The sequence below is a fragment of the Pipra filicauda genome, unplaced genomic scaffold (genome assembly GCF_003945595.2).
Source record: "Pipra filicauda isolate LSUMZ 115617 unplaced genomic scaffold, ASM394559v2 scaffold196_size3971931_pilon, whole genome shotgun sequence".
NCBI lineage: Eukaryota > Metazoa > Chordata > Aves > Passeriformes > Pipridae > Pipra > Pipra filicauda.
The window spans coordinates 3923744-3951650 of record NW_024104305.1 but is presented as its reverse complement, the minus strand read 5'-3'; the positions used below and the strand labels follow the sequence as shown (position 1 = coordinate 3951650).

Genomic DNA, 27907 nt, shown 5'->3' with positions numbered 1-27907 from the left:
GCCCACCACTGAGGGTCACAGTCTGCCTGTGAAGCGCTGGAACCAGCAACAAGTCGTGGCTATTCCTTATGTTCTCAAACCCAGGGAACAAACAGGGTGCACGTGTGGGCACACAAAGCATGTTTGAGCACACGTGCACTGTGCTAAGAAAAATCCACTTGCACGGGCCCTCGAGGGCTTCACAGACAGCTGCTCCCACGGACAGAGATATCACAGCCACGGGCACATGGAAGATGACTAATCCTGGCTGCTCCCAGCCTCTCCCCCTCAATATAGCTCAGGGAATCAGGGTTGCAAGGCAGAGCTCTCCTCTGAGGAGGCAGCTGGGGCTGGCATTCTTCCCAAAAGGTGCATTCAGACCCGCCACCCTTTACCGATTCCATCACAATACTGCCCCATGTCATTCCTTCATTTGCACTGAAGCTCAACAAGGCTGCAGGACAACAGAGCAATATATCACTTCAACCAAATTTGTATGTGGAGCTACTTACATTGCTCACCTTCATGGAACATTGCTTGTCACAAGGACTGAAAAAAAAAAATTAAAAATATCCTTCAAGTCATCAATTTATTAGGTTATCAGAACTCATCCTTGTAACCCTAAATGTATTGAGTGCATATGAAATACTGACTGCTTCATTGTATGACATTTTATTCAGCTCTACCAACTAAGAAAGGATTGAACATTTTTATTATAAACTTCAATTCACTTTCTTCAGAAATGAGAAACATTTTCACACATGCCTGGACCTTCACTTTTCAGATAAATGTCCCAGAGCTCCATTTCAACTAATTGCTGGAGTAATACTTTCAAGTGTTGGCACTGAATATTCCAATGCCTAAGGTTACCAGAATGGGCACAGAAACGTGCCATTTCATTTGCACTCCATTTTCTTTCAAATCTTACAGATGATAGGCCATCTCATGTAATACTAGCAAAGTTAACTGTTAAAAATCACGAGTTCATTTCAGCTGTTAAGGCACATCCTTTCCTCTGCACAAATTAGTTTTTCATAATGTAACAATAAACTACACTCATGGCATTTCAACATATTGCAGTTGTTGCAGATACATTGTTACTGTGGTAATTAAAAAACTAACATAAATTTGTAAGAAATACAATTCCAATACGTGTATGAGAATTTATTGTATCATCATTCATATAAAGCATTTCAATCCAAAATGGTCAGAAACAATCTTAAATATCCGCGTAAGAATTTATAAACATTAGTAAAGATATACCACAGACTACAGCTTTCTATGTTTTCAAGTGTAAGTTCTGGTAGATATCCATGTTTCAATAAAATGGACAATACCAGTAGAGATGCATACCTCTTTTGTCTTTATTTATAAAGAAGTGACGACACTAGAAAACACATTGATAACCAGTGCTTTGAACAGTGAAGGTGGGATCTAAAAAAACTCTGATTAAACTGAACAACCTCAGGTCTTTATCAAGTTGCATATCTGCTAGGAATGCTGAAATGCAAGAGTTTACACCTGCAATATTCCATAATGGAACAGCCACATGATATCAAATATAATCTCCAATTTCCAAACTGGTACATAAAAAAGCCATCACCAAGTATTAAAAGACCACTGCAAGTTCTTATTGCTTTTTGAGTTAAATAATAATCTTCAAATAAACCAAAACCCAAACAATTTCTACAATATCTTGCTTATCCTCCTGTTCATTTATTAACAACGGAAGCAATCAGTTATTATATGATGCGGCAAAAGAGGCATTTAAGAACACCCAAACAAAACCTATTTCAGTACATGGACATCCCCACCCTCCCCTTGAAACCCACTATAACCACTTAGTGCCAGCAGAGGAGCAAAGCTCAGTAAGACAAAACCAGAAATCTGACTACAGTAAGAAGGAAACACAAAGGGAGATAAAGCTTCCTTAAATATTCAAAATCTGATGTCCTCCAAAACAAAGCACATCATCCTCATAATTTAAAATGGGAAATTGCTTTCTATGTATCTAATCCTCACACATGCTGAGTAGTTCTCAAGTCCACTGAGAGTTCCACTGTGCAGCAGTTTATTTTGAATTCAACAACGCTTCAAAAACTACAGGGATATTCAATGCACTTTTTACTAAGGAGAGGAATAAAACAAATGCATGTTGATGTTGTTCTTGCCAGTTCAGCATTTCTGCAGCAATTCCATTTGTTTCTTGCAGTATGAAAGGTCTACCAGCATCAGTCTTCAGAATCATCTTCAGAAGCTGTTGGAACAACACAGTATAATCAGAAGCCCTGACAAAGGTCTTTGAAATTAAAGCACTTCAGGATGAGCAGAGGAAATAAAGGTAATTTTATAATAATAAGTGACAGATTGTAATACCCACCCAAACCTGGTGTAATCACATAGATTAATTCTTAAATGCATCTCATGTCTGAAAAATATAGCATTTTCAAATCAAAACTCAACAGTACAAAAGGCAGTGTCTCCTGCTCTTCTTCCTCAAAGTAAAAGGAAGAAAACCTAATTAAGCCAGAGATTCAACTTTTATGCAGTGTTTACAGTGGCTAATTCCAACAGTAGTCAGAGGAGGATATATTCAATCCATGACAGCAGCACCCAACACCAGGGAAAGAAATGACTCACAAAGTTAACAATTTGGACACTAAAATATCTTGAAAGATTCAGTCATCTGAACAAAGACTCTGAAATTTTTAAATATATACACATATATATGTTGCTTAATGCAACTTGGGCCTACTCGGAAGCAGCTTTTCTCTCCAGCCCTGTTCTTTCACCATACGCAGGATGAACATGAAGCCCACATGTGCATAGGATTTTGTTGTTGCAAAGTGAATTAAAGAGACAAATACATACTTGTCGACTACGAAAGAAAAGTCAGTACACACATCTACATCAGGTTTGCAAAGCATTAGCTTGTCTGTAACAGGAATTTAGTAGGTCCTCTTAAGCAAAGTCTGCAGGCAAGAAAGTATTTACACTGAAGTAATTTGTTCCACCCCTGAATACCGAAAGAAGAAAAGCCTGACTCCTTGCTTCTTCAGTTCTTAGCAGACAAATGTAACTGAAGTGCATCAGTGATAAAACTAAAACTCAGCATTCCTCACCTGCAAGTTAAAGGCTGAATCAAATATAGACTAAATTAAGGTGTAAAATGACACTCATTAAAGTTAATCTTTACTCTAATAAGGATGCACATAACTTAAGAATTAATTCAGAACTCTAGCCCACCTTGCTCTGATGCAATAATCATCTTGAACTAAAACTCACACACGCACACACACACACATTCCCCATTCCTTACAGTACTTCAAATGCATCCTATGCAGTGAAAATTCATATACAAACTTTGAATGTCAACAGACATTCACGCGCATGCTAGGGAAAAAAAAAGGTAGATCAACTACCCTTCTACTGCCTATTCATCATGCCTAGAAATAGATCCAGGACATGTTTACCAGAAGTCAGTATAAAGCTTTGAATTTTTGATTTTTTTTTTCAAATGTTGTCACCTTTTCTCTAACACAGAGCCTGACAGCATTAGGAAGAATCATTTCGTGGGTCTGTATAGAGCACAGAATTTTATGAAAAACTGGCAACCTTTAAATCTCGTTCATGAGGTGTGGTAGGTCTGATCAAGGAATCCAAACAACCAAAAAGTGCATGTGAATGGAAAAAAGAAAAGGGAGAAGGCAAAAAAAAGAAGGGGAAGAGGAAAAAACGGCAAAAGAAGTATGTAACTTAAATGCAGTGAAATTCGACTCTAAATATTTCTTTCCTACTAAGACTCCTGTAAAAGGCAACAACCTAAAGGTCCACCACTAATCCCACAATTAGGTACTACTAGAATTACAATAACCAACTGTAACTAGTAAGGAATTTTGTAATCACTAGCAGATAACACTTCTGTAGTCTAAACAATGTTGGGAAATTAATCATGGAGAATTAAAATCGGTTCCCCCTCGGAATAGTTCTACTGATGATGGAAAAAGCACTGCTGGGTCAAGTAAAGTTTTCAGTAATTATGTTCATATCATGAATCTTGGCAAGCAGGATTGTACTCATTTAGCTTTGAGTTGATCTAATGGGAGGAGAGGGGAAGAGGGGAAGCACCTACTTTCAATATCTTCCATATGTGCCTGAAGAGTTCTTGCAAGGTTAATAAACTAGAAACAAGGCAGAGAGAAAGTAGTTTAAAAGTTGCAAAGGTATCTGCAGAAGTTTGCAACAAGTTAGCAAAGTTTTCTTCACTTTTTACATCCCAAAGCTTCATGCCATATATTGGTTACCCTAACCCATTTGCCCAACTTACAAAAATCAATGCAAAATTTAATATAAATCCCCACACATTAGACTTCAAATTGCTACTGCACAGTAATTTCAGCTTCCACTCTATGTCAAATGTTTCTGGTAGCAGCTAGTGGCATCATCTTCATGTTCTACAGTCTGTAAAACACATCAGTTTTGAAAGCAGCAAATATAAACAAGTGCCAGTTTAATGAATACCATTCCTAAAAACTGTAATGCGGAAAAACATAATCATGGTAAGGACTTGCATTAGTTGGATCCATTTTATTTAATTCAGTATTATTATGACAAAACAGAGTCCTTTGACTGAATGAGATTAATGAAAAATGCATGAATACGGTTAAAGTTTTTGTTTACACTTAGAATCTTAAGACCAGGATTACTATTAGGCAATGATGGTAGTTTAATGTTGGAAGCATATGGTATCAAAACCCAACCCCCAAATCCCTAGGAATAACATGTCTCAGCCAAGTGGTTTAATTTAATCACTGGCAATCTACATCACTGTTTCAAAGTCCAGATGTTGAGACACAGCAGATAAAATGAGTCTCCATTGCTTACTTGTATGCTCAGTATCAAACGGCAGCATCAGTGCTCTCACTGGGTTAAAATGCAGTGTCACACACTGAAGTATGTAATGTCTCCTCTGACGAAAATCCAGTAAAAACAACTTCTGTAATACACTCAAGCTGTACTATACTGGATGCTGGCTACTATTAGATTATGTGTCTTTTATATCTCTACACTCGCACCAGGGAAACTGCACATTTCATTTGTGGACGGTGGAATATAAGTTCTACGTTAGAAGTGCATAGAAAAGAGGACCACTGTTCTAAGACCTTAAAAGATTAGAGTACAGTCCCGCCTCTTCCCCAAAGGCCTAATGCCTGCTGGCAGTCAACCATTCCAATACCCATTGGATAAGCTTAATATTGTCACTTCTCTGTATCCAAGTAAAAAAACCCAAAATTATCAGCTTTTCAAGGAGCTCAGTTGACTAAGAGCGCTGATTCATTATCAAGTATCAAATAAACATGTAGAATACTGGATTTCTGAGTGAGTCACTATGCAGAAAGAACTCTGTATGCTGATCTCTTACTTGTAAAATGTGCACTTACCAGGTTTCTATGCCAAGCCATTTAAGTGACAAGAGTACAGTCAAACACAACTAATAGGAGCCTGGACTAATGCCAAAAAAGTCCTACTACAGCTATGGTTTGTTTCACAACGTTCATAGTCAAGTACAGATTTAGGCGTAGTCCATAAGACAACCACTGCAAGTTCTAGACCTCTGCAATGTAGACTGGCGTAATGAGAAAAATTAAATCAGGTAGTCCAACATTCTCAACTGCGTATTTTGTACAGGGAGAGGTTAACCTTCCAGTTTTGTGTAAGTTCACAACGATCACGACAAGGTACATGCAAACCAACGAATGGCCAACAACCCTGACAAAAAGCGTTCTGCAACACAGTAACTGCAATAATGCAGTACCTCGAGTTTCAAAGTAAACACGGTGTTAGTGCACTGACAAGCCCAGCCCATTTTAGACCTAAAAGTTTTTTAAAAAGCATATTTCTTGGGTATCTAGCTCCTATGTCACTCAAGGTAACAATCCCTGCCAGAAAATCAGTGCATACTTACTCTGACACGTGTGCTGGCCTCGTTGGCAGTTCCTAACATATCAGAAAAGCGCTGCTCGCATAAGTGTAACAACACTACAAGGTAGAGACCAGAGCTGATAAATTCATAGTCTGCCTTAAAGGAGATCAAAGAAACATTCAGAATGTCAGTAATACGTCTGCATATATGATTCGAAAAGTAGAATAAGAATGAGATTTTACTGGAATCATTATATATTTCTCTCTACTTGTTCCAAGAGAATTAGGGAAATTAAATACAAAAAAATTTTAATTACTGAAAAGCTGTTTATACTTCTGGTTCTTCCCACCCACCCTGGATTTAACATGTTACCCTTGAAGATAAATAGAGTTCTACAAATTAAATCTCAGCCAGCATGATTAGTTTAGAGGAAAGAATCAGAGTATTATATCACTCAGAAAAATAAAACTAATGAACATTTCTGGCTTCTTCTCTGTGATCCCAATGCTTTACAGAAAGCCAAAATAAAGGAATATGTATATTTTAAGAATGCTATGATGTTATAAATATTTTGAGAAATTCCTTTCCCCAAGATAAAGAAAATCTTTAAAAATGCTAGCACTGAACAGATAATTTAGTCAACTCTTTAGGAAAAAATTTCAAAGCTCTTATTTCTATTAAAGTATAGTGACAGTAACCAATATTCAGTAGTATTAAACCATAAGATGATGGCACCCTCAAGAAAGCCAAGAAAATTTCGGTCTGTCCCAAGTGATAGAGTTCTAGGGTAAGAACTTACTCTAAATAATAATAAAAATTAGAGGTTGATGTTTTGCCCCAAAACTGATGTCACCTGGTATTTTCTTTCAACTTCTGAGGTACGCTTATACCATTAGTCTTTATATATTCTCAGAATACAACCCAGAGAACAAGGAAAACCCTCTGAATAAAGTTAATTAAAAACACCAGCTTTGTATTATTTACTCACTTTTAATACTACACAATCCAGTAGTTCTAAGATAATGTATTTTATATAACAAGAGTAACACTAATGGGCCTTTGATTATTTTTAATTTAGGAAACAACTTGAAGGAGCAGTCAGAAGCTGTTAGAAAATAGGTTAGTTTCTATCACTTTAGTGAAACAAAAAAAGTTTGTAATGGTACATTTAAAACAACTGCTAAGTGTGTTTAGCTAAAAGCAGCTAAAAGCAAAGACAGCTCATGACAATGTGAAATTCAATCTAATCGTAATAGAATTCACACTGCACCTATGTGACAGAGACAAGGGGCTGCAAAGCTAGATGGCAGATCTGCAACTAAGAAAAAAGATACATTACACTTACTGAAAGCTCAGCTATAGGAAGCACAGCAGGAAGATAGAATTGGTCTGAATATTGAGGAGAAAAATCTGTTCCATGTTGACATTACTTTCTATGCATAACAGTCCTTCTGAAATAGAGATGCATTTGCCTTCTCTAAAGAAGGCTGCCCTCTCAGCACTAAACCAACACTTACCAAATTAAGTAAAATATACTAACTTGTTCATTTGCATGTGCCCTATAGAGTTCATGAATGTCAAAGTCTTCCAGATTCAGATGCAACTTCTCTTTGCACAATTCACAAGTTGTCACTGCTTCCAAAGAAGAACCTGGTGAGGAGGGAAACTCAGTGTCAAGTTTCAACAATCCATGACACAATCGTATAAACATTGCAAACTCTAAGTATAATTTTTGGCTTTATTTTGCAGAGCAAGGTTAGAAGAAAAGAAAGCCTCTAATATGAATGTAGTGACATCTGCTACTGTCAGATTTTAAATGCTGCGGAATGTTTGTTCTCTATACAGCTGCACCTATTTTGCCTCACATTCATTCTGGATGTGACAAGCCTCTTACTGCAAGTCTGGCATAAAATCACTTCTTGGGCTTTTTGAATTCTACCGTGTAATCCAAATGCACACAAAAGTAAGAATGAATATACCAAAACAGCTTAAAGTCATTGTCACAGTAACATTTTGTCTTAAGTACCAGTTTTAAAACAAGCTGCTCCATAAGCAATAAGACGAACAGTTGATGGTGGATTTATGCCTTTACATAGAGTTAAATTCAAATTAATTTCTTCTATAGGCTGAGGCTTCTAATACAGCCCTACTCTGATGCATGTCCTCTGATATTGAGTAAAAAAGCAAACAGATGCTAGCACCTTCCTTTGGTAAAAAGTATTCCATGCTTTTTGTGTCTTCTACCAAGCCACCTATTTTTAAGTCTTAAGAATACTGCAGATAACTTAGTTATAAACTGGTTAATCAATTTATTACAAAAATTTTTACCCAGTCTGAAGTGTTTCTTAAAAAATTATATACGCACTTCGAAGCAGTTTTTGAACAAGCAGTTTTAAAGTGCCTTGAACAAGAGCTAGTATGTTTAAAAAAATAAAGTACTTAAGTCTAGTTACAATTGAAAAACATTTCTGGATTTTCAAATTCTTATCGCTCTGCTACAGTCAGCTTGGCTATGTCAGTCTTGCAAAAAAGCACAACCATACTCATAAGGAAGGGTGGGGAGCAAACTCCACCCCAAGCCGTACCACCAAAGTGACAGAGTAGTTCTAAAGCTATACTTCTACAATGTTATATTTTGTCTAATACCTTAGTAGACAACCCTAATAATTCTCTGAACAACAAATACAGTTCTTGGAACTACTCACATGAGAAGCTGCACAGACACACAGTAAGTCTGGAAGTGCCACACTGTTGTTTGTCCCCACTGCTCATTTTTCAACTACATACCTCAGTAAGTGCAATCCCTCCGACAGGCCTCCCTATACAGCCGGAAGTCTACCTTGGTCTAGTCTGCTTTACCTGAATTAATCTTGGACTGCAGCCATTTTTTCATGCACTCCTGGTGAACATATTGCAGACTTCCAGTGCATTTGCATGGCTCTATTAAAAGGTTGTCAGAACTTGCAGAGGACATTTGACAGATTCTGCATAAGTCACCCTCTTCATCTTCAGAATCTTCTAAAAGCAGGCTGAATAGGAAGAAATACCAATAAACGCTGTAACACATTTCATGAAAGATTTTTATACTGAAAATTCTATTTTATCGAACTGTTCTCAAACCTAAGAGAATTAAAACGAGCTTCTGTGAAGACAGAAGTGAGAATACAGGTGACAGGGGACTGAGTTGCCGCCTGCTCTGAAGGAAAGTTTTCTTTTAAAATCACAAGTGCAGAAAGCCCTCTCACCTTAAGACAGGTACATTTTACTATCTCAAAAAAAGTTACTAATTTACCTCTCTTTAATTTTCTGGAGTCTTTCTGGATCTCTTGAAGGCGGTACTTTAGACTTGTCACTTTCTTGTCCATCAGACTGATTCCAGCCAGAGGGTATAATATCTACAGTTATCATAAGATTGTCAGATAGACTGCTTCCTAATGTTGGAGGCACTGCAAAGCGAAAGAGAGAACCGGGCAGAATTCCAGAACTTCTTCTGCTGTGGGCTGAATCTGGTGGGGAGGCAGTAGCTCTAGAAATACCAGACACTGCAGGTGTTGGTGGTCTGCTAACAGAAGCCCGAGGAGGGCTACCTGATGCTTCAAGAGAGGTCTCCTCACCTGACTCTCTCCTTCTAAAGACATGTTGTGATCTAGCAGTTGTATCAGAGGTAGAGATCCTTGCGGATTCATCTCTTCCTTCTCTTCTTCTTCTGGAAAAGAGAGGTGTACATCTGTTCCTCAAAGAGGATGACAACCAGGATCCCGTGCTCCTACTTTCAGAGTCTGGTCTGTAGCTTTCCCCATCTGAATCAGAGTTGCGATTCTGTGAAACTGCTGATAAACCCCATCTTCGTCCAAGAAAACTAAACCCCTGAGAAGCTTCAGATGACTGAAGTCCTGGAACTTCTGGAGTGGCAGCTCCATTACTACTTGACAGAGTAGAAGCCTGAACTCTTGGGACCACCGTTGACTCTTCAGAGCCTAATGATCTTGTATGCAATGGGTCTTGGCTCGACCTTCGAGAGAAAAATGTAGATGACATACTAGATGCTAAACGGGACAGCAGCTGCCTGGTTGTGCGCCTCCCTTCACTGTCAGCTGCAGGCTCATTCAGTGACCTCTGGGAAGATAAAACCCTTTCAGAACCACTTGAGGAAGGGGTTTCATCTCTAATGGCAGTAAGCGAAAATGCTGGCTGCACACTCCTGTGGGGAAATTCCAATTCATTTCTCCTTTGTCTCGAAGAATAGCTGGATCTTGAAGAGCTCATACTAGAGTCTCTGTTGAAAAAAGATGGCTGATGATCAGAAGGCAACTGGCGGTTCACGGACGCATTCAGCCTCAAAGTGCTTAAGGAGTTCTCTTTTGGTCTTGCTCCCTCTGCATAGGAAGAGGCAGGCCTGTCTTGAAGATCTGTTGCAGAAAAGCAGAGGAAAACACTATGACAAGATATGTTCTAACACATCAGGAAACATTCACAGTCAGGCTCAAAAAGGCTCCAAGCAACCTGACCTAGTTAAACATGTCCCTGCTCATTGCAGGGGGATTGGACTAGATGGACTTTAAAGGTCCCTCCTTCCAACCCAAAACATTCTACAATTCTAACAAGTGTATTTTCTGTAAATACTGTCTAAGTACCTCAACACACTGAGAAGAATTCCACTGCAGCTGAACTGTAATTAACACTACATGAATCATTTGAGGTGGCTAAAATCAGCTAGTTTCCCTCCTCAAATGGCTAGATTTGGGGGCTGGGGGTGGGAAAAGGGGGGAAGAGGAACAAGCATAGGTAGATGAAGGTAGGAAACAGAAGCTCTCTATGATTCCGGAATTGAAACCTTTCATGTTTGTAGTTTTGGTAACTTTTTTCTATGGGTTCTGCATTGCAATCACCATTTATTGCTGAAGCTGAGGTTTATGCATCTGGCAGATTCTAACTAAAGAAACATCTGCACAGATGCCAAGCATTCACCATACCGTTTTGATTACACAGTAGGGAACGCAGTCACGAGTTATTTTTATAGCACTTAATATCAGCACTACTGCTAGAAATGCAGCATGGACAGTACAGAGCAAGGTTGTTCGCTTATCCACTTCTCCCATTAGGCTCTACCAGGTAATCTGAACTGTCCACTTTAATAAAGTGTAGAGTATGATGACATTAAAACATACTCCTCTGCTGAGGCAAGACTGCAGGCTGAAATCTGGAACCAGTTTTTAGCTTTTCTGCTTATCTTCTACAATTATAAAAATGACATTTTTTTAAATTTCTGCATTAAAAAAATATCACTGAATACATCTGCAAAAGGTGGCAGATCGAGACTGATGATGAGCTTCCCCAGAAAAAACTCCAGAAGGCCACAACACGCTGAACAGAAAGTGAAAATTACAGCACAGAAGTCCTTACTAGTCCCAGTATTTGCCATTAGACAAACCTCTTGCCTCATGTGAAGTATTTGTTCATTCCTTTCTATTTTCAGTGGTCTAGTGGTTTTCCCTAATACCCATTTGAAAACCCAAATGAAAAGAGATAATATACCATGGGCACCTTTAAGAAAAAAGTTTCCTGGGTCAAATTAACATTATTTCTTTTCCCATACCTAAATACAAAGTGATCTTAACACAAAGTAGAAAAGAGTCCTACTAACTAATCACACAGTTACAGTGGTGAGCACCCATACCACTTTCATATGACTGAATGCATCTACAAGGTAGACCACTCAGACATCCTTTGGTGGTTTGGCCAATGCATGCCAAGTAGCCAACTAACCTTATTTAAAAGGATACCTTAAAATTAAAAAGATATTTTGAGTTTGTGTTTTGAGTAAAATATTAACATGCCCAGAGAAGTTGTGGATGTGCCATCCCTGGAAGCATTCATGGCCAGGCTGGATGTGGCTCTGAGCAAACTGGTATAGTGAGAGGTATCCCTAACCATGGCAGGGGGTTGGAACAAGATGAGCTTAAAGATCCCTTCCAAACTAAATCATTCTGTGATTCTACGAACATGTTCAGAAACTAAAAGGCATACAAACTGTAGGTTTACAAGCTTTCAGTTGCACAATACATACATGTTGAAGGTGAAAAGTCACTGTTTCTGTAGGTCGGATCCACCACATTGTTAACAGACAGATCCGTTCGTCTTTCTAACTCCCTTCGCATCACTGATGAAGATCTAGGAATCCTACTGCATCTCCATGAGGAATCTAGAAAGAATAAGTAAATAAATCCCCTGTTTTGGTAATCATCCATTAAAGCTGGCACTTGCACGTGCATTTTTGTTATTCCATATCAACAGTGAGTTTAACATTACCATTAAACTGATTAAGTGGCCAGCGGCAAATATAAAGCCCAGAATAAGCAGCACTCTGCTGATCCTGGCACGCACTTAATCTTGCAGTGAGTTAGTTCTGAAAGCTAAACCAAACGAAAAGTAATAATAGTTTTGTGAAGAGTCAAACCTGTTAACACTCATACAGGACAGCAGAGGAAGAGAAGTAGCATCTTGTTTCCTAATGGTAGCTAGCTCTTACACAGGTTTCACAATATAGCAAAAACAGCAGCTTGAGACTTAGTAAATGCTGCCATTTTACTTGATGCTACTTAAATGCTTCTAAAATTCATTTTCCACAAAGACAGCTGAAGCTTAAATGTAGTTTAGACACAACTTTAAGAACAATTACTAATACTGTACTTATTACAGAGTAAAACAACAAGTCAGTGTCAAAAGGGATCTTATTTTCTACAAACAGTTCCAACGACGACATAGGGAACTGTACACACTTCAGCTGTGAACAAAATTCTTGTTCCAAAAGAGCGTTCTTCAATGGTTCTGAAAAATTCACCTTGATTTTGTTCATTGCTAACTTAGAAATCTAATTTAAGCATTCATTGGTCAGCAGTGTAATGACCGACCAATCTAGAAATGGAAAGACGAGCAGTCCTACTCCACAGTGAGATATGTTAACAGTTGTCATCTTATTAACAGAGTAAGAAAGCATCATTAATACTGGGTTTTAAGCAAGAACTTATTTTTATTTGGATGGCTGTGAGGTTCCATACCACAAGGAGATATAAAAATAACATTAATCCATGCTCATAAGGGTAATCTGAATGAAACTAATGGTCTGTTTCAAAATGTTCTAGAAATACTTTTAGTGTAAGTTTTTGACCGTCACTTTCTGAGCTTTAGACTTTTGTTGGCATATTGATTAAATCCTGTCTATCCAAGTTTCACCAACTTACTTTAAGATAGCTTTAATGAAAATCTCAGGTTTTCATGTAAGAGCTCTTAGAAAATTTCTTTTTGTGTGGCCTATAGAATGAATTTAGGCCCTGCTAAAAAAAGAACTTTCTTCCCTGACCCCTACCCACAGTGCTCTAACCAGCCATGGCACTGTGCTTGGAACATATTGCTAAATATGGTAAAGATTTCTTTTCTGCGCTCCCTGGCACACACTGATGTACCAAGACAATTAGACTCATGAAATAAGAGCAGCTGCACTCATTCTTTCCTTGAATATTAACCAATTAAGACATACTTGAGCCACGAGGTTCAGCTTTACTGCAAATGGAATGGGTACAGAGGTAATAATTCCAAAATTACATGAGTACAGCTGGGTTTTCAAAAGACCACGTTAAGAGCATTCTTGGTACTTGGGATACTGCTGTCATTATGAACATACTCTTCTGATAGGCATAAGGTTTTATTATTTAAGAATAATAAAAGCATACTATTTCAAAGCAAATCTTTTAAAACTTGATAAAACCTGATCTCACTACTCAGACAATTGTGATGTAACTCAGCTCAAGTAATCAACCTCTCACCTGAAAAGGCAGACAAGCCATTACTTCTCACAGAAGAGGTAGATGTATAAGATAGCTTAGGTCTCTTTGAATCACTGTCTTGCTGCTGTCTTGAATATGCTCCCTGAGTTCTCTCAGACTCACCGTAACACCCAGATGTAAAATGAGAGGAAGAAGATGTTGACTGAAATAACATTAAAAAAATAAATTACACAGTATTTCAGATGGGCTTACACTGAACAAAAGTGTACATAATGTAAAACTTACAAAAATAGTATAGAGTAAGTCTTAGATACAAAAACCTTTTCTTTAAAAATAACCCAGGAGTTGTGCTTGCACTCTTGATTAGTATTTCCATGTTTACTGAATACAGTCCTACCAACAAAAGCCAGTTCCTATGACATTCAGTATCATTTTTCCTTTATAGATTGATGTGACTTACAGGGGAAAAAATCATAGGATCTTAGAGGCCAGGAATATCAACACAATCAAATATAGCTTTACAGATCTCCAAGGGAACATAATCTTGCTGTCCAGACATAGCCAAAATCGATCAGCAACATTATTTTATTTAACAGTTTAACCATTCCAACTTCTTTTTTACCAACCTAAAATACAGTTAGTTAAGGAGTGAGCTTCAAGTGAACTGTTTGAAACAGGTATATTTTGATTACAATAAGCCCAAGTGCTACTGAAGCAGTTCAGAGTAAAGAACAGGTACAAAACAATTTTTGCAGCGTACAGCACTGAAATAAAACAGTTTTCAGAAACTAGTATCCCAGTACTTAGAAAAAAAATTGGGATAGCCTATAAAGCTGTTTGTCTAGTTACTTGCAGCCAAGGCATTCATTTTCTATTTGAAATGTTTGGGGTTTATTTTTTCATATATAAAAAAAAAAAAAAGGTGAGATCAATCATAAAGCTCAATTGAGCTGTTTGTCTTCCCCAAAAACTTATCCACAACCAAGATCCTTTAAGGATCAACCAAACTGGAGTATATGTTATAGCTGCGGGGTGTTATTTTATTATGGTTTTTACTAAGTTTAAGCCATACTCTTTCAAAATAAAAAGTATCTAGGTATTTCTCTCATCCCATCATACAAGACAGACAGGGAGACAGAAACTAACAACAAAAACCAAGTACAAGGGTAGGTTATTTTCCTTCATGAATCCTCTACTTAACGTATCATTTATTTTTTAATTGTTTACTACTTGAGAAGTGGAAGTTTCTGAATGCCTTCTGCAACGTTCACTCCTTAAATTTAAGAGAAAAATTAACCTTTCTGGGGAAAAAAAAGATTTTCATCTTGAAAACTCTATAGCGCCAATTAAACTAGGTATGTAGACCACTTACAACCACAGATTCCATTTGCATTTAAGTACACTGACCACGGCTTCCCCTGAAGGCCAGCACATGCACACTGGTTCCTCCCTCCCCCTCCCCATTATCTCAGTGTCTTTACCTACAAGTCACTAAGAAAACAAATATCTCTTTAAAGATGTGAGCACTCTTACGTATCCAGAAAATGAGCAGAATTTTTACTTGTTCACTACCATCCCATCAAAGTTGCTCACAGTTTTCTGCTTTTCCCACCTTAATATTGCTACAGCAATTTGAAGTGTTTTACTGTCACTCTACAATGTATAAGCATGGCACAAACTAACTATTTTTGGAGTTACAAAGGCACATTCTAGAAACCAGTTATGACAAGCTGTTAAGGCCTGAGCCTTGAATCTCATGCAAACAACTAAGCCTCCATTTTCTTTCACAGTATAATGTAAGCAGCACATCAGTAAGCACAAGCAGATTATAAACTACACCTCCACAATTAAGTTTCCTAAAGCAGGTCTTCACCTGCTTCACTCACAGAACTGGTACCATCCAAAACCCACATCCCCTAGAAATACCTGATGGAACAAGCTGAGTATAAATAATACTAATGTTGCCATCCACAGGACTGTAACATATCAGGTTCTAATCACCCCCTCCTTTTTTCTTTTTAATGGACATTTGCAGAGCCACTTGCTTCAAATTTATTTATTAACTCTTACTAAAACTAATATGCATTACTATTTTTATCCTCTGAATAATTTCTTAACACTGCTATCTTCTAGCTTTTGCTCCATCTTGGCTTAGTAATATTGTACTTACCCAGAAACATTACAATGAGCCTCTGCTAGCTGCTTGTCAGATTGAGAAGGCTAAAGTAAAACCCTGGGTTTAAATATTTTTTTCAGGTATTACACATTAACAGTTCTCACCAATCTGCTCCTGCTTCCCAAAAATCTTCCAGAACGTGGATGATCGAGTGTCCCTGAGTAGCGGGTTGGAGAGGACACCGAAAGCTTCCAAGGAGTCTCGCAGGTATCTCTTTCTCCAATTCCCCAGTCTCTACTGGAACTATTCAATACACTGGGTTCCTGAAGAACAACATACTTATTGTATGCATCTTGTAACTCACAATCAACTCAGTATCCGCTCTGAATATAGAAAATACAGGGAAGTGGAGGTAGTACCACATCTGGAAACCTTTAGTAAGAAACCCCAAGGGACAGTCAAAAAATGAAACAGGCTTAAGAGAGAAGCACTGGAAAAAGGAAAGATTTTTTTAAAGTACTTCATAGCAATGATCAGTTCCTTCATCTGTCCTCTCATTTGGCCAGACAGCAAAAAGTGAAAGGCTTTCGAGGCATTATCCCAACTTAGATACTGCAACAACAGGGCAGAATTAAGGCCCTCACTTTCAAGTGTTATGCGAAAAACCCCACGTATGTAGAAGAAGTCTCCATGACGACATCTGGCCACTAAAGCAAGCTACCTGTCTTGTCCCGGCCATCGGCTTTAATACAGAAAAGAGTGGTGCAAAGAGCTGGGGGGAAAGAAGAAAAATAATGTTTTGGGGCCTACTAACAGATAATTATTTTTATATAAGGAGCATGATCTGTCCAAGGAAAATAGATTGTATAGCAAATGTAAACTATATCACCTTAAAAACGCTCCTGCAAATTACACAGTATCTTCTCCAACTCTTAAACATTTCCCTTTTACCACTACTTAAGGTTTTTATTTCTCTGCAGTCTATTCTAATAATCCATCATTATGCTATTGGTAGTGAAGGACTGAAAAGTAATCATTATTAATTCCAATTACATTTCATGCAAGCGGCAATAATAAATTTCTGTTTTTCATTACAAAATTGAAATTTTTATGCATCTAAGCTTTTTATAAATCACTAACATTGAAGATCACCATAAAACAGTGAACAGCACTGGGTATAAAACCACTTGGGGCTTCAGAATAAGGTAAATGGGTTACGCAGCCTATTTCAGACACAAATATTGATTCCACAGTTTGAGATGCATACCAGACTAAGACTGTTTGGCAAAACAGTCCTGCAAATAAACAGTTTGCTGCATTTCCTGAGAACAAAGTGCTCAAATTATCTGAAGTCTGAGGAGGTCTGCAGGGCAATCACCATAACTGTGCTCTTTTTGTGTTTTCTCTTCCAAAATCAGGAGCTCTAATCCTCCCCTTGACTACTGAGGCAAGTTTCTAATACCTAAAACAGGAACCATTTAACATAAAAGTATGCCTGTTTTTAAGAGAACCTAAGGGACTCTAGACTACCAGTTACACTGAATTTCAATCAATAGATGATAACTGAGGAAAGACACTGCAATTTAATTTGCTCCATAGAATAATCATTAAGATTAATAAAATCAATAGAAATAACAGAAATCCAACCATTTTATTAACACTAAGAAGCATTTCTAAGTGATTATTTGTCCATTCTCTTTCTACACACTATTAATACTACAAACACAGTAGTTGCTGTCACCATTTCTTAAAAATCATAGGATTGGGATTTAAAAAGCTGAAGAACTATTCATGGCTCATCATTCTCACAAGCAAAATTAAACCTCATATTTTCAAGTCTCAGTGGGATTCATCATATTTCCAGATTATTTCACATATGGATAATCAGCCTATGGGCAGAAGACTAAACAACTTGAAGATAAAAGTAAAGCTCTCTTAAAATGTCCTTACTATGAGCCATACCTGCAGACTTAATTGATCTTGAAATACTTGCCTTTCCCCTTTCTTTCCAACCGTTAGATTCTGAAGATGTGAGAATTTCTTAAGTGTCTGGATCACCACGCTAAAGACCCTAATTCAAGAACATCACACTCAGACCAGCACAGCTCTGAAAGCCCAGTCGTGGAGCTACATCATATACCATCCTAATGCCAAGCAGCTTTTGGTAGCTGTGGTACCTCTGCACGGGGCTCATTTCTTTAAAGGATGTCCCAAGGCCAACACGGAGAGAAAAAAAAGCAACATACTGGGAATCAAAAAAGTGGCCTTAAGAGAAAGCAGATTATCAGGTATGATGTCAGGAATCCTCAAACCAATTGCTATATCTGAAACAACAACAACAACAAAAAACCAAAACAAATGAACAACAACAACAAAAAAATCAGTTTGCTTTCTTCCTTCAGTTCATCTTAAGACTAGTCAACATCCCTTGTTAGTACTTAACAATTAAAGCACTACCCAATCTAGTCTATTTTGGTGTCGATCTGGGGTCTAAGTAGCAGAAAAATATGATGGGGAAAACATTCAGAACAATTTTATACACTACATTTGACACTATCCTCCCATAAAAAAAAAACACCTTAAAATTCATTTCATTTCTCACAAAATGTTTACTATGTTGTAACATAAAGCATAGGAATTTTTTTTCTCATACCATTACACTAATTTGATTTTTATATTTTAAGTCACCTAGAAACAACTGTATCACGTACATCTGATTAGTTTACAATAAACCTCCTTGTTCTGCCATCTCAGAGAAGCAGAGGCTAGCCCCCAGACTGATCTCAGAAATGCATGACATACAAGAATTCACACCTATACGACAAAAAATGTAAAGAGAACAATAGAAACCTTTCTTATTTTTTTTAGCCCTAGTCAAAAGCAAATACTCAAATTTTGACTGCTCTGTCCCAAAAGTTTGAGTTAAGCTACAATCAAATATTCTCTCTACAGAAATTACTCTGTATTTAAAAGCCAAATCCCCAAGTTCCCTTTCACCTTTATACCCAAAGTATTACTGATAGTTACGCGTTTTTTCTTATGAACGACAAATCTTAAATGATTGGTAACTGAAGTAGCTCTTAAATATTTTAAGGTAGGCTTCTGAATGGATTAACAAATGGAAAACACCTGTCCTTTCCATTACTATCTGACTGGACTTAATCTTATTTAGACTATTTGTTTCTTCACACCCCAGTCTCTGTAATCTTAACTTGCAAGCACTAATATAATTTGTTCCTACCTGCTCTCTAAGTACCAAAGGTTAGTCAAGAGAGGGAGCTTCCCTATGCTTTTATCACTAAGCACTAGTCTTGTGTAACAAGGTCTCAGACTACATTCTATGAACTGAAAGTGGAAAGAAGGGATACAACATAATCTTCTATACAAATATTTTCCCCTAAATGTTATAAAGATCATTCCTCAGATTAGAAGCACTTTGCTCAACAGGAAATAGTCAAAAGAATACGCAGTGGAGCGAACACGTCGCAGTTTGTGTAATAAACTAAATAATGTAAGGTACATTGTGTTAAAATTTCTTAACAGTAGTAACACATCAAACTTCACAGAACCAGTTCAGCTGAAGACTCATCTTCTGATCAACAGCTTTCAGTATATGTACACTGCATGTGGACGGTGTCCATAAATTCCTACAAAAGAGTAAGACTGTTTGATTTGGTTTTGCGGAGCAGCCAGCCCGTGAAAAACACGGGGGAATCCAAAAACCAAAACCAACTGATGATTGCTTGCCCTTACACATTCCCTATGGCCTATATACTAATGAACGTGTGTGTGCGCCAGAGATAACAAAAACGTAACACACATATGTGTACTTGTGCTAAAAATAATGTTCCATTACTTGTAAAACTGTTTCTGAAAAAGGCATTATGTAACACAATGTTCCAGATAGCTTGTCAGCAGGGACCAAACTCGTAACGATTTTTTTAAAAAATATGAACATTTAATCACAGAGTTAAGTTTCTGCAATTTCAAAGATCAAAACGGGCTTACACTTCTGGGCCCAAAACTGAGGTGAGAATTGCTGACAGGAGCAGAAGCGAACTACTAAGGTAATTGAGCTGAACTGCTATCTGTGGCTTCCAAGTGCCCAAAGTAATTTCTTAAGTAGTTTAATCTCTACTTCCCATAATACTCTTCCAAAAGTGAAAGTACCTGCACAGTGTGAGCACTTCCTCTTGAGCATGGCTCCCTGCCCCCAAAAAAGCAGTTTGGTCAGTGTGAAATGCTGCATGTGAACCAACCAAAGGCCTTTCCCTCAGTCCTGTCTATGGCACACAGAGCCCAGCTGCACTAGCACACTGACATGCTAAGTGTTTAGGCTGAGGGGAGCCTAAAGCTCCTCTTCTTACCTTCACAAAACGCAAACACGGGAGGTGCTGCAGAGAGGCACAGCCTCATTAACTCAAAACAAAGTCCTGTAATTTCTGCATCATCAACACATCAAGTGTAACGTCCTATACACATCTAAGTTCAAACAAAACCCTCACCCTCCCCTTCAACAGAAAACTCCATTTAGCCAGGTTTACAATGGCAGTGACTCAGGCCAAAACAGATCCACAGTATCAGGGTGCCCCTTCAGTCATCAAACAGCTGATTTCTAAAGGTGCAGCTACAAACACGAGCAGGTAAAAATAGATCTATAGAACTACCAGTTCACAGATTACTGTCATTGGCCTGGTTATTAAATTCTTGTACTTTAGAATTGTCTGAGTTTGGGGGCTTTTCTTGGTTAAAAAAAACAAACAAACAAAACAAAACACTTGAAATTAATGTATACTTTACAAAAAGAAAAAAACCACATTACCTGGTATCCAGATTCTAATCTCCATGAAGATTCTCTTGCACTATATGCACCAGCTAAACTGTTTCCAGTCAATGTCCTAGATCCTAGGGAAGAGCTGGAAGCCTGAACAGATATCCTGCGAGGAATTCTTGAGGGTTTTGACTCCATTCTTTGTATCCTGTACAAGGACACACTGATTATTTTTTCTCCTATAAGCAGGGACCTCATGCAAAACAGGCACAGTCTTTCTGAGTGTAACATAAATATGACTCACACATACGAATATTAAATACACAGCGCTTTGGTCTGACTGTGCATCAGTAAAACGGGGAAACGAGCTCTCACCCTAGCTTTTGTAACCTCTTCTTTACATCTCCTCCCGTTCCATGTTAGAAAACTAGAAATACAGCCCCTTTTGCTATACTTATTTTATTACAATATACTCTTACTATTATAAATATTACATATATATCCCTAATACACATAGATAAAATATATAAATATACTCCCTTAAGAACTCCACAGCATTCATATTAACACAAAATGAGTCAGGAAGAAAGTACTTCAGATTTCTTAAATTTATGCATTACATTTTTGTAATTGCAGAAATTATATTCAGACTTATTTTTCAGGGTCAAAGTCATGAAACTTCACCTCCCCGAGAAAAACCATGTCTGCAGTCTCCCTGCCTTTAACTTCTCCAAGGATAACTCCCACGCAAGTTAACATATGCAAAGGAGCACATGCTATCTCACAGGTGCATATATAAATTTAACTCTGACTCGCTGAGTATTTATTTGCTCTTTTGATATTTCTAGGCATTTCAAAAGAAATGTTGGTGCCTTTTTCCCCTGCGAAGTGACCCCATAGTCAACCTTGTCCTTGAAATAGTATCTTGAGTTAGTGTTTCTCTAAAACTCCAGAGAGCTACCTAACTGGCCTGCTTATATGCACAGATTTTTCCTCTTCAGGATGGTACAGACAAGAATCAGATCACAAAAGGTAGCTCTTAAATAAAAAATTTAAGAGAACTGCAGTATCCTCAGTGGCACAGTACTGCATAGCATGTGAACTGAGTACACAGTGAAGAGCAGCACGATAACTATCAACTCAAACAGATGACCAAGAATTCCATTGGTATAAGGTGAGTTGCAGAAGTGGTAAAATTCTGGCTTAACCTTCTAAGAATAGGAGTAAGCTTTACTAATTTTTGAAAAAACCCTATCCATCAGCAAAGTACACTTTTTTCCACAGTTCAGCCACTGTCTGCAAAAAGCAGCTGCATCAATCCCGATGTACCTCATGTCTGGCTGCAGTTTCAAGTTGAGTTCACATACTCAGGACTTCTAATCTTTGCTAAAGTCATGCTGCATTACATATTCTACCTGGCAAAAGCCAGTTTGTACAGAACTCCATTGACCAAATAGCTGGGACAGCTGAGGTTTATTTCCGTAAGAGGACTTTTTTAACTACTGTTCTCGTGCATGTTTAGTTGCCAGCTTTACAACAGTCCTCAAAACACAAAGTAGCCTAAATGCTTAATCCTGCAAGTAGGACTTTTAAATTATAAAGCACATCAAGGAACTGTTTATTTTTGTGTACTGGGTTGTATTAATGAGAAGCACATCGGCTTCTAGACCATGCTTCTGACATTAGCAACCCCTTAGTATTCGCCAGAGACATCATCAGTTAAAAAAGATCTGGTCAGGAATCTGAAATTCTCGCTTGTCTAACTTTGCATTAGTAACCTGAAATAATTAATTAATTAAATTTCCCAGATCACATTTAAATCCCAAGGTAAATATTAAACAATTTATGCAATTCTCAAGTTGTAAACACAGCTCTATCAATAAGAATGTTCTAAGCAGTGTTTCAAAGTTCAGAAGAAACTGTTAATCATGGAAGTTTAAAAGAAATTAAGGAAAATCTAATAATCTAAGCTATATCATTTCAGGTGGATCCTCAGTGCAGTAAAATGTAGCAATCCTAAACTGTAACGTAATTTAAGCTTCAGAGTAATCTGCCATAATGTGCACTGCAAGTCCAGTACTTGGATGAAGCTGCACTGAGTTTGAAAAAGTAACTATCAAATTTGCAAACTGTGAAATTAAAATAATGTCACAGTAATACAGATGAGGGTGCATGCTGGACAGGACAGCTGTACGTCTTGATGACATCTGACACTCAAAGCACTGTTTGTCTGTGTTTTACCCTGATATAAAATATAAGGAACAGACACACAGAATAGTAGATCCAATTCTGTACTATTAAGTACTTGACAGAGCGCCAGCATTATCCCCTTTATTATGGATCAATTTACTTCTGAATCACTTTGAATCACTTTGTTTCAGATAGGTGTGGAACCAGACAAATTAAATAATATAGATAAAAGTCAGACACAGACACATATAGAAAACACAAAGGTTCAAGAAGAAGGGATGGAAGCTCTTACTGGTAGAAAATAATGTCTAGATGAACCAGGGGAGGATAAAGAAGTGTAAGAACAGCTTCAAAACTAAATTAGAGATCATCTAATACTGATAAAATTGCCACCCACAGAACAAACAAAACACAGGCATTCAGACTGAAAAGGATAGGGTGGAAGAGTGGACACCAGAACCAACTACCTCCAGAAGCTGAAATGGAGTCCAAAATTAGCAAATTACTTCTTCAGACACACACAGGCACAAGACTAATTTTCTCCTTTCTAAGGTAACCCCTAGAGGACAATGTTATCCATCAGCCTGATCTTGTAAATTAGCACAGGCTGTGATTTTAACCCTAGTAAGTCAGGATAATATTATCTATATAATATTATTTTTCTTCAAATAAAGAAATCTTGCAGAAACTACATACACAAAAAAAGCGTTAAAATAAGATTAAGGCAGTACACTAGAAAATGCAAGATTTTAATTTCAGTTTATGCATACACATTATGGGTAATCTCTTGAATACAACTGTACATTTTTTCTGCAGTACTGACCTCAGCCAGCAAATGAGAAGGATCTGCTATAAAGATCAATTGGAGTAGTGCAAGAAAAGGCAAGAGAAATCCTGCCTTGTTTGATGCAGAAGTGAAAAGATGCTGAATAAAAGGCCTTATGGTCTAGGCAAAGAACTTCTGTTCAAGGAAATTGGATTTTACCTTTGCCTTTCAACAAAGATTCAGTGATATGGAGCATGTCATTCAGATTAATTAAGGTTTAATTTTTTTAAAAATCACGCCCGAAGAGCTCTTCAATTTCTGGCCATCCATCATAAAATTCGCTTGCAATCCAATCAGCAGAAATCATAGAATAGTTTCGGTTGGAAGGGATCTTTAAAGGCCATCTAGTTCAACCCCCCTGCAATAAGCAGGGACATCTTCAACCAGACCAGGTTGCTCAAAGCCCTGTCCAACCTGACCTTGAATATATCCAGAGACAGAGCATCCACTACCTCTCTGGGCAACCTGTGCCAGTGTTTCACCACCCTCATCGTAAAAAATGTCTTCCTCAAATTTAGTTTAAACCATTACTTCTTGTCCTATCACAACAGGCTCTACTAAGTGTCTGTCCCCATCTTTCTTACAGGCCCCATTTAAGTACTGAAAGGCTGCAATAAGGTTTCCCCAGACCCTTCTCTTCTCCAGGCTGAACAGCCCCAACTCTTTCAGCCTTTCCTGTCTTACCCAGCTGGACAGAGCTGCAACTGAAGTCAATGGAGCCATGACACGAATTTACTAGCCAGATAAAACTAGATCTAGGCATCTCAACTCTGGTGAGCAACACCAGTAAGGGGTCTCTTGGCAGGGGGTGTTCAGAGTTCTCTGAAAAGCATTTTAAGCACTGTACCTTGAAAGCCTGAGAAGCAACCCTCTTCACAGTTCGGCTGAATACACCCAAAACACATACAAGGCTTATGCTCATCATGGTAACGCAATGGGGTTGGTCACAAATAAGGTGAACATGCTAAGCTATCAGAGAACACAGGACAGAACCAGACAATGGTCTCACAATAAAAATCAATCACATTATTAAAGCCACACTAGTACTTGTCTGCAAGGGGAATATTGTGCTTGTATACAGTATTTCAGAATGAGAATGGTTCCCTTTTACAGGATCAGCGTCTTAAGGATTTTCCTGAATGAGCACAAAGGCACTCAAACTAAAACCTCAAGCATTTTGTTTACACACGCAGGAATTCAACAAACCCCAAGTGGTAATTAACATGCTGTAATGAGTTCTATAATGACAATGTACTCACCTCCATTTACACAGAAGGTAGTGAGACCAAAAAACTTAATCTACTTCTCTGAGGAAATACTAATAATATAAGAATAGAAATTGTGCTGCAGTCTGATGAAAAAGCCTGCCGCTGCCAAACAGAAAAGGAACATCTTACTCAAATATCACACCTGTCGTGTCCTTCATTGAGAAACCTCAACACACTATCCTGGTAAAACACACCTCTGGCTTCTCTATTATTTTGACTGTACTCACTCTGGTACCCAACAACAGAGAAATGAGAAAGGATATAGCAGGATGAGAAGTACTCTTCTCACCAAAGCAACATATTTCATCAGCTTATGCTATCTTACACTACTTAGCAATCAAAACCTCATAAAAAAATCTGGAAACTCTAGTGGCTCCTAGAATAACATGTGATGTCTCTCAAGACTCAGTCAGAAACCAAGTTCTGAAATAAAACTTTAAAGTCATACCTGTGAAACAGATGACCAACTTGTAACAGGAGGTGGAGCTGAACAGCCTATTTTGAGTGCACAGCTCAAATGTCCTGCCCTTCTTGATGTCATCCCTTTAACGACATTATAAAACATCAACTAGACCTAACATAGCCATGGATAGAGATAACAAAGACAGAAAAGATTCAAGAACTCTTTGCGGGAAAGCAACGCAATTTCAAAAGATAAAAACAACAGACAGCAAATATTTCTCTTCTACTTTGACCTTCTCTACTGATATATGAGGAGCGGTTTTAGGCAGTCTTGTCTAGCAGTAAGGAAAGTATTTACCAGCTTCCACGATTTCTACTAACTTTTCTAGCTTTAAGCTTTTAAGCATTCCTGTACTCTCTATCAGAGGAAAGCATGAGTTTCACTACCAGCTCCTAAATCCAAGTCTTCTAGCTTGGAACTATGAAGTGACACTTCTACCTAAGACTCAAACTGTCACATCTACATGTTTTTGTGTGGTTTAACATAAAACTATTCATAAGACCTTCTCCCAAGCTACTTGTGCTCACGTGTCTTCCTCAGTGTTTACTCACAATCACGTTTTTATGACAAACAAGATGGAGTTCGCGTGTCTTTGAGGCTGTGCAATTCTTCATTCGAAGTATTTTCTCAACCTTCGATGCAGAAAGGCTGACAAATAACTCAGCAGCCCCTCAGGAGTCCCGCGAGCAGCAAGAATACTTACGAATGCCGGCGGCTCCCGGGCCGCAGCGGCCGGTTCTGTGGCGCGGGGCTGCTCCCGTAGAGCCGCCAGGCCCCGCACCGTCCCCGCCACGCGCGGGGAGCGGCCCGGCCCGCACGGCAGGGGCTGCTCGGGGGGCACCGGGTGTGTTCCACACGGCCTCGCTCCGAAAGCGGCCGCGGAGCCAAGCGGTCGTGGGGGTGAGAGCGGATGGAAGGGCGGCGAGGCCGGGCCCCGCACGGCACAAAATGGTTCCCCTGGCCTCGGCGCGTGGCCGCCGGGCCGTGCCAGGCCCCGCAGCAGGCGTGGGACAGGCCGGGCCGGGCCGGGCCGCAGCGGGCGCCGCGGACGGTCCGTACTCACCTGCCGGGGCGGGCTCGGAGCCGCGGCGGCTCCGCGCGCGCCGCGTCGGACCCGCAGTACAATGGCGGCCGCGACACCACCCAGATACGGCCGCGCCCCGCCCGCCCGACTCTCGCGAGAGCTGCGGGGGCGCGGCAGGACCCGCGGGGGGCGAGGCAGGGGCGGTGCCGGGAGCGCGCACAGGGGCGGGAACGGGACATAGCACCGGGAATGCGACACAGGGGCGGAAACGGGACACGGGGTGGGAACGGGGCACGGTACGGGGCCGAGGGACGGGCATAGGGGCGGGGACGGGAACGGGGCACGGGGCGGGGCCGGAGCACAGGGGCGGGGCACAGGGGCGGGGCCGAGGCGCGGGCCGGGGGCGGGGCAGGAGGCGGGGGCGGGCCCAAGGGCAGGGCTGGGGCCCCGAACGGAGCCGCTCCCAGTCGGAGCCGCGGTTCCCGCAGAGCGGAGCCGGTCTGGAAACCCTCGCATGTTAAGGACAAGGCTCCTTTATCTGCGCGGAGCAGCATCGCCAGAGACATCGGAATCGACTTCCACGTTCAGCCTTTAAACTGCAGCAGAGGCTTTGAGTTTTCTCCCCGTGCCACACAATCCTGAATCCCGTGCCGTGAATGATCCCACCGTCTCTCCTGAGCGGGCACCGCAACCTGGGCTTGGTTCGGGCTCCCTGGAGGACACGGCGGGATGGGGCTATTGGATGCGGCCCCTTCAACTGCAAGGCAACAGAAATACCATTCATTTTAATTGTATTGAGGCTCCAGTTTTGTCCTCTTAAAAGTAACAGACAAGGGCAGACGGCTTTACTTGAGGGAAGATCTTGCATGACGCAGGAAATCAGAAGGTAACCTTGGCAAATCTGAGAATACCAAGCCTTCACGTAATCACAGTTTAGATCCTGTGTCCCTGCCCACTACAGAACGCAGCAGAGGGTTTGCTCTGCTCTTTCTGAACCAGACTCTGAAGAAGGTGGGTTGTGTTATTAGGAGGATCTAGACTTGTGTCCCTGCAGTTAAGAGTTTCAGTATTTTACTGATCCAACATCCATCTGTCATCAGTCTCCGGCAGGGCTTTCCTGAATCCCAGTATCCCAGCGAGTGCCCTGGATTGCATTGTTGCAAGTCAGATAAAGGGCTGTGCAACAGTAGCAGGCTGGCTATTCTTTGAGGGAGGAAAAAAGGAAAAAAAAACCAAACAAACAATAAAGAAAACATGAGCAGCTACCCTGGCACAGGGCTATAACACATACAAACTCAATGTGTGCATGGCTAATAGCTCTGACAGATCCGGGACACATGTCAGATCAGCCAGGCTGGTTAGAAACTAGCCAGGTGGCATCTAAATTATAGGACAGTCCTATTGCTATGTTTAACAATATCCTTGATCCTGTTTCCGTTCGTGCTTTTAAATACGTTTTTCCTTATGTTTGGCTTGCGTCTCATTTTGTTCACTGAATCTCTCCCAAAGGGAAATGGTGGGCAAAGTACTGTTTTATTGGAGACAGGACAAAGGGCTGAAAAG

General features: G+C 39.5%; 1 protein-coding gene across 5 annotated transcripts; it reads right to left on the bottom strand.

The window, feature by feature from the left end:
- Nucleotides 1-551: 551 nt before the first annotated feature.
- Nucleotides 552-26490, bottom strand: MARCHF7 (membrane associated ring-CH-type finger 7). 5 transcript variants are annotated; one of them, XM_027734537.2, is made up of 11 exons: nt 26384-26490; nt 20625-20781; nt 15967-16125; nt 13726-13888; nt 11970-12104; nt 9195-10311; nt 8762-8931; nt 7443-7552; nt 5945-6058; nt 4112-4160; nt 555-2236 (listed from the first exon to the last, which is right to left on the bottom strand). In XM_027734537.2, exons 2-11 carry the CDS (start codon nt 20769-20771, stop codon nt 2211-2213), a joined length of 2190 nt encoding a protein of 729 aa, XP_027590338.1. In that variant the 5' UTR covers nt 20772-20781; nt 26384-26490; the 3' UTR covers nt 555-2210. The 5 variants fall into 5 exon arrangements, with proteins under 5 accessions (XP_027590337.1, XP_027590342.1, XP_027590341.1 ...); XM_027734536.2 differs by lacking the exon at nt 4112-4160 and having other exon boundaries at nt 552-2236; XM_027734541.2 differs by lacking the exons at nt 4112-4160; nt 26384-26490 and adding an exon at nt 26024-26346 and having other exon boundaries at nt 552-2236.
- Between the last annotated feature and the right edge of the window lie 1417 nt (nt 26491-27907).

Coding starts and splice junctions, on each gene's coding strand:
- MARCHF7 (XM_039380444.1), bottom strand. CDS start 20,864: ATGTTACACTCAGAAAGACTGTGCCTGTTTTGCATGAGGTCCCTGCTT. Junction 16,126..20,624: donor GATTAGAATCTGGATACCAG/GTAATGTGGTTT, acceptor GTTGTTCTTCAG/GAACCCAGTGTATTGAATAG. Junction 8,932..9,194: donor CTCCAGAAAATTAAAGAGAG/GTAAATTAGTAA, acceptor CTTCCTATTCAG/CCTGCTTTTAGAAGATTCTG.